The sequence below is a fragment of the Xiphophorus maculatus genome, chromosome 19 (genome assembly GCF_002775205.1).
Source record: "Xiphophorus maculatus strain JP 163 A chromosome 19, X_maculatus-5.0-male, whole genome shotgun sequence".
Classification (NCBI taxonomy): domain Eukaryota; kingdom Metazoa; phylum Chordata; class Actinopteri; order Cyprinodontiformes; family Poeciliidae; genus Xiphophorus; species Xiphophorus maculatus.
In genome coordinates this window covers 11,500,495-11,518,998 of record NC_036461.1, presented here as the reverse complement: position 1 = coordinate 11,518,998, position 18,504 = coordinate 11,500,495, and the positions used below count along the sequence as shown (strand labels likewise).

General features: G+C 38.4%; 1 protein-coding gene across 3 annotated transcripts; it reads right to left on the bottom strand.

Annotated features, from left to right (window-relative positions):
- Nucleotides 1–428: 428 nt before the first annotated feature.
- On the bottom strand, nucleotides 429–16,981 carry LOC102228990 (cytospin-A-like). 3 transcript variants are annotated; one of them, XM_023353120.1, is made up of 12 exons: nucleotides 16,492–16,981; nucleotides 15,931–16,050; nucleotides 13,199–13,762; nucleotides 13,055–13,107; nucleotides 6,841–7,379; nucleotides 6,451–6,544; nucleotides 6,280–6,346; nucleotides 4,292–4,352; nucleotides 3,948–4,044; nucleotides 2,475–2,591; nucleotides 2,327–2,386; nucleotides 429–2,246 (listed from the first exon to the last, which is right to left on the bottom strand). In XM_023353120.1, the coding sequence occupies exons 2-12, from the start codon at nucleotides 15,968–15,970 to the stop codon at nucleotides 2,157–2,159; spliced, it is 1,782 nt and encodes a 593-aa protein (XP_023208888.1). In that variant the 5' UTR covers nucleotides 15,971–16,050; nucleotides 16,492–16,981; the 3' UTR covers nucleotides 429–2,156. The 3 variants fall into 3 exon arrangements, with proteins under 3 accessions (XP_023208888.1, XP_023208887.1, XP_005806048.1); XM_023353119.1 differs by having other exon boundaries at nucleotides 6,451–6,547; nucleotides 15,931–16,103; nucleotides 16,492–16,980; XM_005805991.2 differs by having other exon boundaries at nucleotides 6,451–6,547; nucleotides 16,492–16,980.
- Between the last annotated feature and the right edge of the window lie 1,523 nt (nucleotides 16,982–18,504).

Genomic DNA, 18,504 nt, shown 5'->3' with positions numbered 1-18,504 from the left:
GACCCCGGGCCAGGAATCGAACCCTGGACCTTCTTGCTGCAAGGCAACAGTGCTACCAACTGTACCACTGTGCAGCCTATTGCAGCTTTTATTAAAATAAATTATGCATTTTAAATCTGTATTGAATTAATGTGCTGATCGTCACAAATATAAGCATGTAGAATAAGAGTTTACACTAAGGGTCCAGGTGGGTTTAATCACCAGGGAGTGATTAAATGTTTCAGAGGGAATCCTCAAGTTGGCATGCATTACCTTGTTTTTACCAGTAGGTGGTAATAAAGCCCTGCCTTTCAAATCACATGCTCCTCCCAGCTCCTAATGGGGGAAAGCCTCACTATGAAACTAACCACCATAAATGGATAATTTTCTTCATTCTTGTCACAGTAACTGTTGTTAAATGGCGTCACACAATTACACAATACTCACAGTAATATTTTAACACTTTATTGCTTTGGAATAAGCTGTTCACACTAGTTACATATTGACATTATTTTACAGTGCAGCATCCAAAATTTGGCACATAAATCTTTGGCAACAGACATGTAGCAACAACAGCATGAATTAGTGAGGAAGCAGAAAGAAGTGTGATGGTGTTGAAACTGGATTTAAAGGCTTGTGTAAGCAAGTATTTGTCTTTGTCACGTTAGTAATTTTGTAATTCAGATCCCAGAGTACAAAATTTACACTGGCAGACTAAAAGGGTTTTCAGGTTGCATATGGTCATAATGATCATTTTAGACCTGACAAAACCCTTGCTTCAGTCAAAGTCATTCAGTACTAATCTCTACTATGTAATCTGAAGGCACTTTACATATTAGACAGATACAATTCAAAGAAATCAAATCAATCATAAAGATGGGTTAAAATTCAGATGCTGATTCATACTGAGTTGCTTCATTGCAGTCAAATTCCCTTTTGTGACACAAACTGGTCAAAGGTTATCTATCAAAGTAAGGCCAGCAATTTCCATTACATTATTGACTTCACATCAGCTCTTCCTCTTGAGCCATGAGGTGATAGTGGATGGTAGACTGCACTGTATTATTAACTTTGCAGCAATCTCTCATCCTGAGCAAGCATTTGGTAATAGTGGAAAGGAATAACTCCCTTTTAACAGGAAGAAGCCTCAAGGCTCTAAAAGAACCCAGATATGTAATGTAGAGCAATGGCATCTCCAAAGTGCACATCCGCAGAGTACCATGGCGTCCAGTAAATATTGCATTTTGCACATATAAAAGCAAAAGGCAAAACATATAGACAATTAAAACCATATGTAGAGGGAAAACTGCTTTTAGAGTTCTTTTAGTATACAGTACCAGTGTGGAGACACTTACAGTAACATAGCATCCACCACAAAAGAATGCTTGGAAAAAAAGATATTCAATGCTTTTGAACATTGAAGGGCATGTTTCAACATGTATCAGTGCCGGAAAGCCTTAAATCCTACTAATAAATATAAAAAGTCGCAATCTGCCTATCCACAATTTTCCAAAGCACTGTGGATTTAATTTATAAATTAAATAGTTTTATTTAATTTATAAATGAAAAAATTTCAAAAGCAAAATTTTTGACACATTTAGAGCCTTTAGATTAATCTTAATGTGAGGCTTAATTCTTCTGAAGACTTCCTCATCACTGCTCTCTTCGACAATTCTGTTCTGTACTGTCCAACAGATGACTTTATTATTCTTCAACTTGTTTTTGGACTGCCTTCTGTTTGCTTTCTGATATTTTAGGGAACTAAAGAAAAATGTATGTTTTTTGAATATCTTTTGGAAAGAAAATTTCAAAAGAAATTTCTGAAAGTCATGAAATAAGCCCTTTATTGATCATTCTCATTTTAAAAGATAAATATCTAAGAAATCGCTAAGTGTAAGTAATTTTTGGATCCTTTGTTTGTCTTCAACTATTGGTCATATATTTTGTATAGTGCACTTCCTTGATTTTATTACAAGAGCCAGTAGCTGTTAAAGCACACAACGCAGGTAATAACCCGTTGTTTTGACCTTTTCCAGAATAATTATATCTGGACCAAAATGCCAAGTTGCCTATTAACTATCAACTATTGCCACCATTTGGCAGAACTGGTGGAAGTTATAAAAAATGTGTACATTCTTCAAAATATTCCCCGTCTATCGCCTCAGCATCTCATGCGATCACATCTCAAAGTGATGGTAGATGCTCTCCACATAACCCAGCACCCTCTGCCAGTCAGGACCACCAGCTCGCAGCATCTCATCTGCTGTCTGTTGGAGAAATATTTCAGATAAATTTACCAGCTAGAACAAATGTACGTTGTGCATGGAATAAAGGAAGTGACCTTTACCAGTGATGGGGAAATTCCCACAGCCTCTCCTGTTTTGAATGCCAGGCTGAGATTTTCTCGCTAAAAAAGGGACAACTTGTTAAGTTAAGTTGAACATGAACAATAGCTTGGTCTTATCCGCAATACCAACAATGTGTGCATTTTGTACCTTGTTCTCAGGACTAAGGCTGCTGTAAGGGACGTGTGAAGGGAGGTAGGTGTGATAGACAGCACAGAATGCAAGGCCATCTGCCCAGCTGCTGCTGAAGTTTGTGATGTCAATATTCTGAATGAAGAGGAAAGGTTCATTTAACCTACAAATGTCACTCAACTCAGACAATAAAGAATCGTTCCATATTTTACAATCGTATTGTTTCAAATCAATACAGAATAGGATTTTTCCGCTATTTGCATCTTGACTTGAATGCAGCATGCATGCCCATGTGAACTATTTGCCTGAAAATATATTTGGATTGATTTGTTGAGATCTAAGGCTCTAGTGATACAGAAAGGTATTTAAGGCTTGAGGTCCTTTGAGTTTTGTTTGTTTTCACTTATGTAACATTTTGTGTTTTAGTGACTTCTTGTGTTTTTGCATTTTTGGTTACTCTTTCATTTGTTATCCAGTTGGTAATTTAATGAGTTCATCTTCTTTAGTTAACTCTAGTGTGTTTCCCAGTAGGATTTTCATATTGTTTTAGTTATTCTGCACCAAAATATCATCAGCTCAATCAAGATCCTGGCTTTCCTCCATCAGCTGCAAAGTGTTACTAATCAAACACCTGCTCCGTGGTCAGTAATCAATGCCCCAGCTTAAATGCATCCCATTAAGTCAGCTCCCTTCCATATTCACCTATTTGGACTGCTTTATATGGTTTTCCTTTACATCCCCCATTAAAACATAATTTGATACCACCTGCCTATTTCCTGTTAGTTGTTAGATCCTCATTCCAATCACATATCAGACTCCATGCAATAAAAAATATATGTAAACTGTATGACAGCTAAAAACAAGCTTCATGTAGCCCTTTATAATTAAATTTCAGTCATCAATAATATGGCTTTATATTGAATTTAAATCAGCTTAACATTAGTGGCATGCATTAAGTTTAGTACCAATTACAGTTTTTAGTTCCTATTTCTTTTCATTCCCATCTATCTTTATGGTCACTGAGGATAAAGGCCTTCAAATACTCTGTATTTTCGTTGGGTTGTCACCCAACTAAAAGCAATTCCAGTCCAAGAACTGGAAGACATTCTTTAGTTCAGTGTTTCCCAGCCCTGGTCCTCAAGGCACACTGCCCTGCATGTTTTAGGTATTTCCTTGCTTCAGTCCAGCTGATTTCTATTGATGACTGATTAACAGGCGTTTGTTGAACTGCAATCAGTTGAATCAGGCACGTTAAAGCAGGGAAACCTCTAACATGTAGGACAGTGTGCCTTGAGGACCAGGGTTGGGAAACACTACTTTAGTTATTGCTTGAAATGTGGAAAGCCGAGACAATGTGCTAACAGTAATCTAGCTGTACTTTAAAGCATTTATTGTTTAAAATATACTAACAGTGTTTTTAACCTGTGGAAAGTGGACCATGTGTTTACCACATTTGGAATCCACAAAACACTAAACTGATTCTTGAGTCACCTTGTATCCTTGGGTTCTGCTCTGACACCAGCGGAGCAGCGAGTTTCTCTTTGAGCCTCCATGGCGACGTAGTAGTAGGTTGAAACCATCCTGGGACCTGACAGCAAGATAAAGAAAAAAGATCTACGAGCTGAACTTTTTGGTTTTCTTGGTTTTGTACAGCATTTTAAAAAAGGCAGGAAATTTCAGTAAAACGTCATTTGCAGCAGGGGGAGTTTGTTGTCCTTAAAATGGAGACTTCACCAGACAAATTGGATGAAAAGAAACAAAACAACTTTAACAGGATGTGGCAATTCCATTGGCCTTGATGTCAGAGGAGCATGTGGCTAAGTGTGTGGACTCACTTTGTGGGTGGCAGCTCGGTGAGGGCTGAGTTGTACTTATTTAGAGACTCTTCACGTTTTCCTGCAAAGAAAGCAACAGGATTTATAAAATCTCTCATCAGCAGTAACCATTAAAAGAAAAATACTATAAAATATAACACCTTTATTATGTGCTCTGATCAAGTGGTCCTCAAAACAGCTGGTAAATAATTTACCCACACAGAGAAAAACAAACATTCTATTGATCAATTTATCTGTAAAATCTTACAGAACATTATGTCAACCTTCTAAAATATCACATGATGTAAAGTAAAGCAATGCATTGACAAGACAAAATTTACTTTCAAATACATGACACACGCACAAAGGTATCAGAATTGATTTGACCCTGTGCTTTTAATCTTTCTTGTCCTTTAAATTCCCTTTATCTTCTACTTGAGAGGGAAAAAACAGAAAACGTCCTTTTGGTATATAGTGTTGCTGCACAGTGTTTGCTTTAAAACTTCTATTTTCTCATAGACCAGCAAAAAAAATTTTCCATTCATGCTCAGTGTTTGTTACATTTATTTGTTGAACTAAAACAATTAAAATGTATTTATTGTATTTAATTTAAACAAATTGATTCTTACACATTGTGGTCACGTGTTGTTCAATGGATTCCAATGCCTTTGACAATACAGAAAACACAATTTAATCACCAGGTAATTCGGGTTACCGGGTTTTTCCGGACATGCCAAAAAACGTTCTGTAGCATGAGTCAAAACTCTAAGACACCTGGGTTGGACCCATATTTGAAGGCCGAATATAGGCCCTCAATTTCCACATCTATCAGTGCAGCTGTCCGAGGTTGGATTCTAGACTTTGGGATCTTTGTTGCAGGTCTTCTCTCCTCTTTCTCTCTCTACCTATTTCCAATCTGATCTGCTGCAAATAAAGGCTAATGCCAGAACAACCTTTAAAATGAGACACCTTATATTCTGCACCAATGAATCTTCATGCAGGTACTCCTGAAATAATCACAGTAATTATCCTATAATAAGATAACATTATCTCATGCTATGCTACATCTGCACTGACAAACATTCATTTACCGCAGCATGTTGATTGCTTGGAGCAGCTTCAACAACCAGCAGTTCCAAACATTTAAGAACTTCTGATTATTTCCAATAGTTATTATACCATTCGGGGGAACTCATGACTTGATGACTTTTTATCTCATGATGGTAAAAGTAACTGTGTCCTGAAGAAAGTCAATACTGTAGATTGAGAGTTTCTTTCCAAATTCATACACAACGTACTATTACAAATACACGTTTTTTCCTCCTAACTCCCGATGGTGTCAATATAGGCCAGCAACAGCCTAATTGTGCATCTCCAATCATAAAATTTAATGTAAATGGGCTTGAAAAAGTCTAAATCGGTAAATGTCTTCTGATTTGAATTTTCACCTGTAAAATGATGTAAGCACATTGTTAACCAATAGTAACGAGCCATTTTGCTTAGTAATCTCCAAACAGAGTCCTTCTTTAAAAAAATCAAAGCATTTTCTAACAGAGACAATTTCCACCTCCCACAGTAAAATGTGGATCAATGTTTTGGTCAAGCCCCAGCTATCAACTTTGACCAATTTCTCTTTCCTAACTGAAGAAAAAGCATCACTACGGCACAATGCCATTAAATTATGAAGGCCACAGAATGCACCAAATTTTACTAAAAGTTATAAGAGCAAATGGATAATTAAAACGCTCACTACACTTTGAAGTTGTTTATTTCCAAAACCTTTTTAAAGTATATATTTTTTTCCTTCTAATTTACAATTATGCACTGCTTTGTACTGATGTATCACAAAACAATCCCTATAATTGAATTTCGTAGTTGAAAAGGGACACAATGTTCAAGGGGTTTAAAGAACTTGCAATGAGATGACAAAAGCTAATATGAACAAAGATGAAGAGTAAAACCCCACGAACCACAATCAGTGTGTGCAGAAGTTTTATAGAGAAACTAACCAGCATCACTGGAAAACTTGCCATCTTGCCAATCTAGACTTTTTCTTCCTCTTAGTTGCCCCAAGTTCTAGAAAACAAAACTTGTTTTAACTGACAGCATAGATAAGGGTGAACTGAACTTTAAATATAAAGTAATTAAAATGATTTTTTTGCCCAGAGCTTGTATCTCACCCTGTTGGTTGACCCCAGTGTTGAAGTGGAGTTAATCTGGAAGGTTCCATTCTGGTTGGCAGCATTGTCTGAAGACGCAGGCAATCTAGACAGGCTTCTAACACATAATAACAGACTTTAATACCTAGCAATTTTTCACTGGACAGTTGTTTCTCTCAGATCCAGCTTTGGATTAATCTGATGAGGCTGTCCTCATGTGGTCCCACGAATTCCACCTCAACATGGTAATTGTTATCCTTCTTTGTATGCCAAAGATAATAATTGCAAAAGACACAACAGTTTTGTTCAGAAAAGTCTATCAAATTACACACAACAATTGCACCAAGTGCAAATATATTTCCAGATTTTGGTCTTTTTAAAGAGAGCAGTGGGCTTAAGAGTTTGTCTCACCTTGACCTCTCTGAAGTTGTTACCCTTCGTGAATTACTGGACTGAACATCTGGTCCATCCTGATCCTCATTGGTCACATTTCTCAGGGAACTTCTAGTCATACCTTTAGAGTCTATTATTGAATCGTCCTCAACAACATTCTTCACTACGAGATTCTGACTCTTACTTTCCATCCTTTCTCCCCCAAGCCTGCACAATCCCCTGACCCTGCCCCGATTGGTCCCCTCTTTGCTTTCAGAGACATTGGATTCTCCATTGGATCTCTTTAGCTCCTGTCGTGTGTGAACTTCAATTTTGTCTTGAACCTCGGTAAAAACAGACAGTTTTTGTCTGGCTTCCTTTAGTTCTCCTTGTAGAGTGACGAGCTGATTTTCAGCCTCTTTCTGTCTCTGCTGAGCAGCAGTCAGCTTCATCTGAATTTCCTTGTGGGCCATTCTTAACACCGTAAGCTCCTCTTCTGCCTCGGCTTTCAGGCGGTCAGCCACTGACACGGCCACCTGAAAGTCTGCCTGGAACTGCAGCCATTCCCCACGTTCTGTCTGAAGGGAAATAGTTGGCGTTATTTAAAAAGTGACATTTCATCTAATTTTAAAAACATGACAGAGATTTTTAATGCACTAGTGATCTATAATTAATAAAAATATCCAAATGTTCGCCCTCCAAAAAGATCAGCTTTTTTAAGGTTAGTGATCAGCCAGACATCTCTAATAGGTGCACCTCCAGGGATTTCCTTGGTTCAGCACATGTGATTTCAATTGATGGCTGACAAACAAACTTTTGCTGAACTACAATCATCTGAACCCAATATGTTAAAGCAGAGAAACATCAAAAATCTGCAGGCCAGTGCCTTGAGGACCAGGGTTAGGAAACACTGAATTAGAGGATGAAAGGAGGTGGCTGCTGGTTGTTCTTCATATGAATATAAAGTCTATACAGTACCTTTAGCCTTCTGTGTTCATTGTGTTTTCCCATGTGCTTTTTACACTTTGCTAATGCTTACTTTATTCTACCTCTTAATGTTACCGTCTATATCTCATCCTTTGTAATTAGTCCGGGAGTCCACAATGTATATCTCTGACAAACATTACTTGAGCCAATAGCTAATTTCCTTCCTGAGGAATTAACAACGCTACACTCTTCAGTGTAGCAATTGCTACTGAGTAAGGAAGACTTAGCTGCATTCACCACGACTCAGCTGTTTAAAAAATGAAGGAAACAGAGGAAACAAAAAAAAAGCTTCAGAAGCTTCTCGAAAGAAGACTGGGTGGTCTCATCTAGTAGAAGCCAAATATGTCAGACACCAGGAAGCTAAGTGTATTGGGGAAAATTAGTTTCATCTTTTTAAAAACTACATTTCTGTCAGAGATTGTTGGTAGTACAGATTTCAGCTTTTATGTAAGAGTCAGCTTATTTCCTACATAAACTACGTCCTACATGTGTATCGTCTGTTCTGAAGCTGGCACATTTATATCAAATTAGGTTGTGAAAAGGAGCAATCAAATATCCATTTGGCCCACACAAGTTAAACCAAACTAAACAGCAAGTCTCAGCATGTTGAAAGGAGTGGAGCTCCAAGTCACTTCTAAAGAAGCGTAACTAAATGGGTCAGAAGTGTTTAACTTTTTCTTTTTCACACCAGTCTTGTATTGTGAAACTGCATTCTATGTCTCAACTCCTTGGGCTGTGATCCAAAGATGTTCTTTTGTTTTTTTTTACATATGAGCAATATATTTCTGAGTAAGATTCTCATCAAACTGACTCTGTTTCACAACTTCAAGGATGACAGAAAAAAGGTTTGTGCACATCTGAGGCTAGCATACTGAAATAAAGGGGGAAAGGCAAACATCAAACAAACAGGGATCAAAAGAGGAAATCTGAACCAGCAAAGCCAAGAGGTAACCGATAACAGACTATTGTGAAAGTCAAGGCAATGATTACTGTAAGACGAAACGCTAAAGGATATGGGGAGGGAAAGCAAAAATAAAAGTGTTTTAAATCACACATGTTTAAAGCAGAGCTACAGGGAATTGAGACTGAGAAGCAGAGGAGCTGGGAAGGTTGAGGAATTAAATGAAGAATGGATGGAGATGTGAGGAGGAGGGGAAGTCTGAGCCAACACGTTCCCTCATCTGACCAGTGACTCCAGACCGCAGCTGGGCTTGATTACACTGAATGCGCATACACACACACACACACACATAATATTATATTCCTTTTCTTCACTCCCACACATACACCCCTCTTTTTGTTCCACCTCAACATCAAACCTCACTGTTAACTTTACTGAAAACATTAAATGAAAAGAAACATGGTGTTTCCTGTTTGAAACTGTGCAAGTTGTGAATTAAGGAAGTCCTAACCCCCACCGCTGTTTTTCAACGCTCGGGTCTGTGCAGAGTATTTCTTATCTGAATGTGGATGCACCAACTAGAGCATGTCTGTTTAAGGAAACAGGAAGAGGTGCTCCTCAGTTCATACTAAGATAACAGTGTGGATTTACACACAAACTGACCCAGTCCCAAAAGGCCTGACCTCATGGTCCCCTGCAAGACCAGATGAGGTATCCAACCTTGACAGGGACAAATGTACATCTATGCCTGTCTCCAGGCACAGCTGAAATCCTGACTGATCCTGGGAAAGGTCCAGCACACTTGGAAATGTCCTCTGAGTATGTTCCACCCATCTATCCCTTGTTCACCTCCACACCCAGTTTTAAGAAAACCTTCTTGAGAGAACTATTCCAACTGCGTAATGTTTCTTTTCTTCCGTTTTCTACTTTTCCACAGCTTGTAATGTGAATTCAGAGTGCTTGAAAAGCTCTTGAGATGTAGTGCCTGACAATCGGAAAATATCTTTTAAAACATTTTGTCACAGTAGAATTAGAAGAAAAACACAAGTTTTGTGTCTATTTTCCTACAGTAATTTTAAATCACTTTTTAAAGAGTTTAAGTAGGAAAATGTATTGAGCTGTGCTCCCAACTGATTATTTCCTATTTCGTGCACAACTGCTACTTCCAACTCCACCGTGTTGAAAATGTTAACAAGTATTTTCCTTGGTATTGATATTCAGTTTTTAATCTAAGTATCGCAACAACACTGCAATCTCTACTTTGAATCATGGTGGTGGCAGCATTATGCTGAGGAGATGGTATTCTTCAGTACGGACAAGAAAGTTGGTCAGAGTGGCTCCAGAATATTTGGGACTGAAGCAGTGGTTTACTTTCCAGCAGGACAATGACCCTAAACATATAGCCAGAGAATGATTTAAATCAAACCTTATTCATGCGTCATCAAAGTAAATTAACTGAAAATCTATGGCAAGATTTTCAACTAATGTTCACTCTCCATCCAATCTGACAAAGTTTTAGCTATTTTGCTAAGGAGATGGACTAGTTTGGGTTTCTTGACACTCAAAGTTGTTGAGAGTCTGACCCCCCAAAGACCTCCACTTTAAATGGCAAATGACACACTGGGGTTAATCACATTGACATACTGTAATAAATTTTGAAAAAGAAATACGCTTTTTATTTATGTACTAATATATACATTTATAGATACCAATGGCACAAGTTCTACAAACAACTCAACTTGAGGGGAGCCAAAGCCTGCAGATGCAATCACCAGTGAGCGACACTACAAATCTAGCAGAAAATGAACAAAATCCTAGCTGGTGCACAGTCTTCTTTGAACACGTGACTAGCCTGCATGACCTCCATGTGCAGGGGCCCTTTTTAAGGCTTGTTTGCAGGAGCAGTCTAGCGAGCAGAGAAAAGAGAACCAGCAGATCATTTCTGAAAATCTCCAGCAGCGTTCACCTGGAACTGATTCCGAAGAACGGCTTTGAGAAGGTATAACGGGAATACAGATTCACCCAGCCACCCACGCGGTAACACATATACATGCAATGAATAAGCTGATTTTACCTTTGCTAGTTAAGACAACTGAAAACCATAATCACAGATGGTGCTCTGCTGCTAGAAGTGCATAGGGAAAGCATTCTGACTCTCGGATAGACAGAGCATGACAGGAAGACTTTTGAAAGTGGCAAAGAGAAAGCACATAGAAGAACCTTGCTGTAAAAGGAAGAATAGTAGGGTACTTAAACTGAATAAAAAAAGGGTTAAGAAATCTGGCCAGATATGGTGAAGAAAAATTCAAAGTTGAGCTCAGATAAAAGAATAAAATGAATGAGGGGAGAAGGTGAGACAATGTAGGAGAGGAAGCGTGAGATGAGTCAGGAAGGAGTACTGCTGCAAAAGTGATAATAAAACTATGCGGATTCTGCTCTGTTTGTATTTTATTTACTTCAAACAGGCACAAAATAATCTTAAGGCTTCTATAAACAAGTGTTCATGCCCTGGGACCTCTTTTCCACGTTGTCACTTTACAACCACAAACTTTAATATGTTTTATTCAAATTGAGCTTCGCAGCATCTCCAGAGTCATTGGGAGTCTCTGATTAAAGTGCTCCTTGTGGGATCAGTCAGTTTACTACTGGAATTGTCACACCATGCACTGCTTTGTGTTTGTCTATTAAATATCCCAAATTAAAAAAACAGTGACATTTGTGATGGTAATGTGACAAAATGGCAGTGAAGTTCAATGCACTGTAGACACAAAAACACTTGTGCCGTGCAAGGGCACAAGTGGTTTTTTTTTTGGTTTGTTTTTTCAAAGCAAGGGAAAAAAACGGGGAAAAAAATTGGCTTTGTAAAAATCTGTGTGTATTTTCCTATGGGACACAAACAACAACATACTCAGTCAGTTACACTGCAGAGCGCAACCCCCTCCACCTCACAGCAGAGCACAGAACAAAACAGGTTTTGTCTCCTAAACAACTGAATGTGAACCCCCACTCTCTACATAGCAGTTCCATTTTCCGCAAAAAGAGAATCCCAGGCCTTCAGAGAAGAGGGTTTAATAAGAGGAGCTCTGCTTGCTCATATCGCTCTGCTGAGGGCTCATGTAAACACAAGTGCTGAGCTGCCCCATTTCCATGACATGTTGGCCCCCTCTCAGTACTGTAGTTCAGTTTTTCTAAGGTTTCCTGACCTGTGTGAGTCTGATATTACTAAGACCCTTATTAGAATGTGGGAAAGTTTACAAGAGATTGAAGAAATGATAGCGAAAGCTTGGAGTGAATAAACTGTTCACATCAGTGAGGACTGGACTACAGGAGAAACAATCTATACATGTAGACTGTGTCAGATTTTTAATTACAGATTATGGAACAACATAATCTGCGGCAGATGAAGTAGGTGCACTTTAGGTCACATCCAGCTGTTCTAATCTGAGGCAGAGCTAGAGGAAACTAAGAGCATCTGCCCACAGAGCTCATAAGGGAGGGAAAGGCATTAGAATTGAGTGACTGACAGGAAATTACCAAAGAATATCATCATCCTCATGAAAACACATAAAGCTTTAGCAGTAGAATAGAAGAATTCTCAAAAGAATTCAATTTTATTCTCATTGTACTCAGGTCATTCAGGTTGGGAATGTTTTTAAAATAGTTGAGTGTTTGGGAGGAAATGTAACTTTTTGAAGTTGAGACTTTTAACTTCTTACATCAAAGTGGGGCACAACTGCCAACATTATCTCATGTAAGGTGATTTCAGATTATTTCTCTCTCTTTCTATCTCTCTCTTTCTCTCTGGCCTCTGAGGACAAGCAGAGGACAGGAAAAGCTTTAATGAACAAGGCTGCAGCTCCCAGCAGGCAGAGTGGGGCTCATTCCAAAGTCTATTGTGGTTTGGGAGCTGGGAAGTGATAGAATGTGTGTGTCGGTGTTATCTCACAGCTGAAGGGTTATAGCAACCAACCTGGCTTGTGGATAACTTCCTGTTTACTTAAGAAAAGTAATTTATCAAATGTGCTGGGGAAAACAAGATTACTGATATCAAGCATGTTTCTGGAGGTCTAAAAACATAACATCTCATTGCATTATACAAAACTTTATTTATAGACTGAATTGTTTTTATTTTGTAAGTGTTGAATGAAAATTTAGTGGAAGTTCCATGTTAATAGAAATATTAGAAATGCATTTACTATGAGAACTGCAATTTTACCTGCTGTAAAGGCAAACTATAATTCTTGAATGATAGAAATATATGTCAGCACAGCCCTAATATGACTATTCATGACTAGTCAAAACTCACAGTGGTGACTAGCTATGTAACCACATAGCTAAAAACTCACAAGGAGAGCTATTGCTTACCTGCAAAGTAGTCTTTAAACTTTTCACTTCAGTAAGCAGTTGCTTTAGTATCTCTGAGGTGAAAACAAAAATTATGAGAAAGAACATGCAAATCAAACAGGAAACGTGTCAAAGAAAACTTCTGCAGCTCAGAATCACTCTTGCCTGTTGTGTTTGTGGTCCCATCCTTTCTGTCTGTAACACCCAGTGTAGTCCGGCACTCCTCCAGCAGTTTTGCTAGTTCTTTGCTTTGTTTGTCTTCATTACCCGGCAGAAGGGACTCATTCAGACTACTGTTTCTTTCTTTCTTGCTCTGCTCCACAGAGCTGGTGGAAGGTGGTGCGCTGCACACCGACGAAGGACTCTTTATAGGACTAACCGCCACACTCTTCACTTGGGAGCCTGAAGTTCTGGATGTAGGGGTCGGTAGGCCGCCATTTCTCCCTGAAGAAGCTTGCCCTTTGCCTGCCACAATACTGCCAGTTTTCTTGAGAACAGGGCTCACTGCAGGACTGACTGCAGAGCTGCTTGGGCCACCTGGTGGAGGAGGCTTCCAGTCAGGAGGGGGGATAGGGCTCTTTGGAGAGCATTGGTGTGGTTTCTTCCCACTCAAAGTGATAGTTGCAGCTGGTGATGGGGATAAAGTAGGTGATGTGGCAGGAAGTGGAAGTTGGGGAATGCTGCTCTGAGGAGATGAAGGTGGAGTGTGGAAACTCTCCAAAGGTGCCCCTAGGAATAAAAATCAATTAATGAAAAGAGACAAGTTCTAAGTCCAATTGAGAATCTGTGCCATGAATTGGTATTGTTGTCAGAGCTGCCAACTATGGAGTCTGATAACACTTGAGTTTTTCTGCAAAGAACAGGAAAGCATTTCAGCACAAACATATCTGGTGGTGACATAACCCCAAAGATCTTCAGCTGTAATTATAGCAAAAGAGCAAAGCATGTACAGTTTTCATGCTACTTCACCATATGGTGGTTAGGGTTACACAAAAAAAAAATGAGAAATGTTCCAAGGGGTATAAATCCTAAAACAGTATTTTTAAAACAATTGAACGTGGAAGAGCCTGCAAGCATCATATTTTATGATCCGCAGCTGCAAGACACAACACAATCAACAAAAAAAGCTGAATTGAAGCCAGAGTTAGGAAAATAAGCATTTAGTCGTCGCTAGTCTTGCTTGTTGACACTGAAAACAATATTCAGTGGGATGGCTCTCGGAAAACACCCAGGCTATAATCATGGAGTCAAATGCTGCAACGTTCATTTCCCACATTAAATAACACAGGAGGTGACATTTTGAGCATTGCAGCATTGGGCTTCCAATAAATTATCAGGTTAGGCACACAAGCAGACATTATTTTCTCTTTCTGGGTTCAGCAATAATTATACCTTAACCAATAATAGGAAAAGGAGAGAAAAGTGTTTTCTTTTCTTTCTTTCCCATGTTTGGGCAGTCGCTGCTTGACTAGCAAAGGGATTGTTTTTTTCTAAAGTGATGTAAGAGCTGCATTTGAACATTTGTAAAGTTATGCACCACCTGCTGCAAGGAAAAACTCACTCATGAAGAATGACAGGATTGTCTAATAAAGATCTAATACTTTTTTATCTTCCATTCCAGCTCTAAATATGCTCTCTCACTCGTGTGTATGGGTGGTAAAGTGACTGAATAAGGTAGGATCTGAGTTATTTTAACAAAGTTTGTTTGTGTGTGTGAGGGTGTGTGAGGGCGTGTGCGTGCGTGTGTGTGTCAGACAGTATTAGGCCTCCTATGATTAATCCGCTGCCCTTGCAGTGAGCAGGGGAATTCTGCCGATTCATCACAGCTGGCTCCGCAGGCCCAGGACGAATCACACAGGGACGCAAGGAGAATGACCACTCACTGAGCAACACGAAGGAAGGCTGCCAAGATTCCTGCAGCCACACACATACAGCCTTTGCCTTTCCTTTCTTTTTGTTGCCTTCAGTTTCACAATCACGACCAAGCCACCTTTTGGGAAAATTTGTGTAGTTTTTCTTCTCTTCTCCTTTTCCTTATTAGATCTATTTTACTTTCTATATTACAAAAATGTTTTAAACATGATAGAAAAAAAGGGTTGAGTGAATCAAATCATCATTTACACCTCCCCAAAATGAACCACTTTCCAAAAAAGGAGCTAGAGTTCAGTTTACCATTAGTTTTAATGCACCCTAAAATGGTTTCCGACTGTTAGGATTTCTGTTTCTTTCTTTTTTTAATTTACCAATATTTACACACAGGCTGCCTATTTGCAGTACAATATTCATGATGATTCCACAGAAATAGGTTTTTCTGTGGAACATAACTATTTTTTTTGTAGAGCATATTATTCAAAAGAAATTGCAGCTTAGGAATCTGAAATGTGCAAGTGCAATGCTGCTTGCCATGCCATTGGTTATTAGCACTTCTAAATTGCAATGTAGCCAATTTACACCTGCCATTATTTTCTTTGATGATGACTGGCTCTTCCCTCAATAGTAAAATATAAGGGACAGATAGTAACTTCTGCGGTAGTGCTGACAGTTTCTATTATACAGTATATATTCAGTTAAGGTATTTATTTTGAACTATCAAAATAAAAAGGTGTTCTTAGAGGAGGTAACTTTGCAGATATGGGCTATTCACATTCAGCTGCGGTTCCTAACCCCTGCAATTACCAGAGGTCTATGCTATCTACAGTATCTCTCCAGCAAAAAAAAAAAACATGAGTTACACTGAACAGGCAAGTTGATTTTAGTTCTGAGTATATCTAGCTTGTGTTTTTGAGGACAGAGAGAGAGTATGGGTTAGCAAGTGGGGGGCCAGCAAGTGGATACCCAGGACACCAATCTTGCTAGAACTGCCCCTGATGAAAGCTGCATTTGGTGTGCTGACCTACCTGTGTTCCCATGGTTGTCCTTGGTGGAAAAGTTGCCCATCTTGCATTAACAGAGATTGGGCCGGGGAAGCGGCCTTGCAGGTACTTGTTGCTCTTCGTCCAGACCAGAACTTAGGTGACCTGCACACATCCAGTAATTTGTCAGGTGAGGTCATGCAGCAGCAAACAGGCTCCTAAAAGTGTGTTTACACGGCGTTAATAACGGACATTCGCCTGTTAAGAAAATCACAATGTTTACATAAGGAAGCTAAATTATAGTAGCTGCTTGGGTGAAGTACTGAATTGAATTTAGACGGTCTAGTTTAGTCTAGTCTAGAGAGAGATCAAAACAGAAAACAAAATAAGCTGATATGAGCTTCAAATTTCAGCAGAAGAAATGCGCTTAACAAGCAAACGCACCAATCCGAGCCACTGTACACTCAACTTGTCCGAGCTGAATAAAATCAAACATCTTAATTCTAAAAACCTCTTCTCTCAGCTCAGAATGTTTTCCCCCAATCGCAAAAAGGTTTATTCCTCCACATTAAAGCTACTAAGTGTAACATGAAACTAGATACAAACCTTTAAAAGTGAAATAAGTAATTCCAAGAATCTTCAGATCTGCTTAATAAGTCGTCCTTCTGCTCCTTCCCGCTTTACGTTGTGTGTCTGAAGCGCTGCCCAACCAGAGGCGCTTCTTCTGCTGCTTTCTTCAGTGTAGAGACGCAAAGGCGGCTGCACTGATCCAGCCGCAGCTCTTGCCGTTCAAACTCAAACACAAGCAAGACTTTTCCCCTCTAAGTGTCGCCATGACAGTAAACATTATTAAAAAAAAGAAAAAAAAAGGGGGGGAAAGAAGAAAGACAAAGTTTCTATCCACGACACACTAAAAATATTTGTAAACTACATCACCTAAAAACAAGTCCACATGTCTGTCCACTGGAGGGCACAGTTAGGCTGTGCTAGTTGGGAAAAAGACAACCCTCTGGGAAGTTATGACCCGCCCTCATTTGTCCCTGGACCTGATGAAGCAGATGACCTACTGACCCACTGCACCACAGAGCTTCTGCTTTTATTATTTAAAGATTTATTATTTGAAAATTCTTTACAAACAAAATTTTTAAATATGGTTTTGAAAATTATTTACAAACAGAACTCTGAACACCTGTGGCTTTTGATTTTAAAGCCCCTGAGTTCGTAAAACTATTTTTTTTTTTTGCCTAATATTATTGGAAGTTTTCTTAAACATAATATTTTTGTATGTAGTCCATGACTACTATTTGTCCTGGTGACAGATTCTTAAACCTATTAACAAATGTTAATAACAGAAAAAAAATATCTGCACCAGCATTAAGTCGAGCTCCAAACGCAATGTTGTTGTTGTTTTAACCAGTGATTGATTGCTCAATCACTGAACAATCAAGGAAAATCTAAATGTGGAATTTTGTATTAGAGTATCTACTGTGCAGTTTATTTATTTTAGTATTTATCTTAAAAACAAATTAGTGCATAATTGTGAAATTAAGAAAAGGGATATAGGGAATTCAAAACAACAAAACTCATGTCCTCACTGTGAGGAAATCTCAATTGTGAATAATATCAGCGGAGGTAATATGCTGCCGGAAGGATTTTCCTCATCAGGGTGATAGAAGCATACAGAGTTGAGATTAAATACAGGATTACCCTGTAAGAAAACCTATTGGAGGTCTTGAAAATTTTGAAGCGGGGTGTTGGTTCAGTTTCCAGCAGGACAAAGTCCCTAAACATTCAGCCACATCTAAAATGCAACAGTTTATTTCAAAACATTTGCATGTGTTTGAACGGCCTAGTTCAAGTCTAAACCTCAGTCCAATTTAGATTTTTTATTGTGACAAAAAACTGAATTATCCAAACATGTTTTGTCAGTATTCTACAGGTCACTGCAGATTATTTTCAAGGAGCACTTTTAGACTTTTCTCCCAAATTATAATGAAAAACTATGCAAAAACCATGATAGTTATTTCCAAAGTTTTGCTCCAAGTTTTCCTTAATATTCAGTTTAGATGCTGTAATCTTTTGATCTTATTATGATAAGTCAATAAAGGTGCAGAAAATTTTAATATGACAAAATGAATACAAAGTACTTCTAGTCATCTTTTAAAATAGTTTAAAATGCATTCCTATATTTATATTTATATATATATTTGAATAAATATAATTCATGGTAGCTATATAACATGCAAACAGGTTTGACTTGTAAAAATAGTTTATATTATATATGATTTCTTTGTTTTAAAACTTTGTTGCTGACTACAGAATGTAAACATTTACATTTCTCCTCAACAATGTTGTCATATCTTTCTAACAATTAACAATTTTAGCACATTAGAAATATTCTCTTGCTTCCCAGCATCCCATCAAACCAAAACAACATGGATTGTAATTTAACTAAAAACATTTATTTCTTTATACAAAAAATAGAAAAATCCCACAAATGTTTGCAAAGGCTGTTCGACTAACATTTGTGACTAAAGCGCAACAGCAGAAGTGATCTTGTGCAACATGAATTTATTAAGTATGAACTTCTACAGACAACATCTCTCCTTTATTTAACAG

Bases quoted from the DNA above. Each gene is read 5' to 3' on its own strand.
- LOC102228990 (XM_023353119.1), bottom strand. From the start codon at position 15,970: ATGGGCAACTTTTCCACCAAGGACAACCATGGGAACACAG. The intron at 13,763-15,930 runs GTAGGTCAGCAC...TTTTATTCCTAG, and splicing joins GGACAACCATGGGAACACAG to GGGCACCTTTGGAGAGTTTC. The intron at 4,045-4,291 runs GTGAGTCCACAC...TCTTGCTGTCAG, and splicing joins ACCGAGCTGCCACCCACAAA to GTCCCAGGATGGTTTCAACC.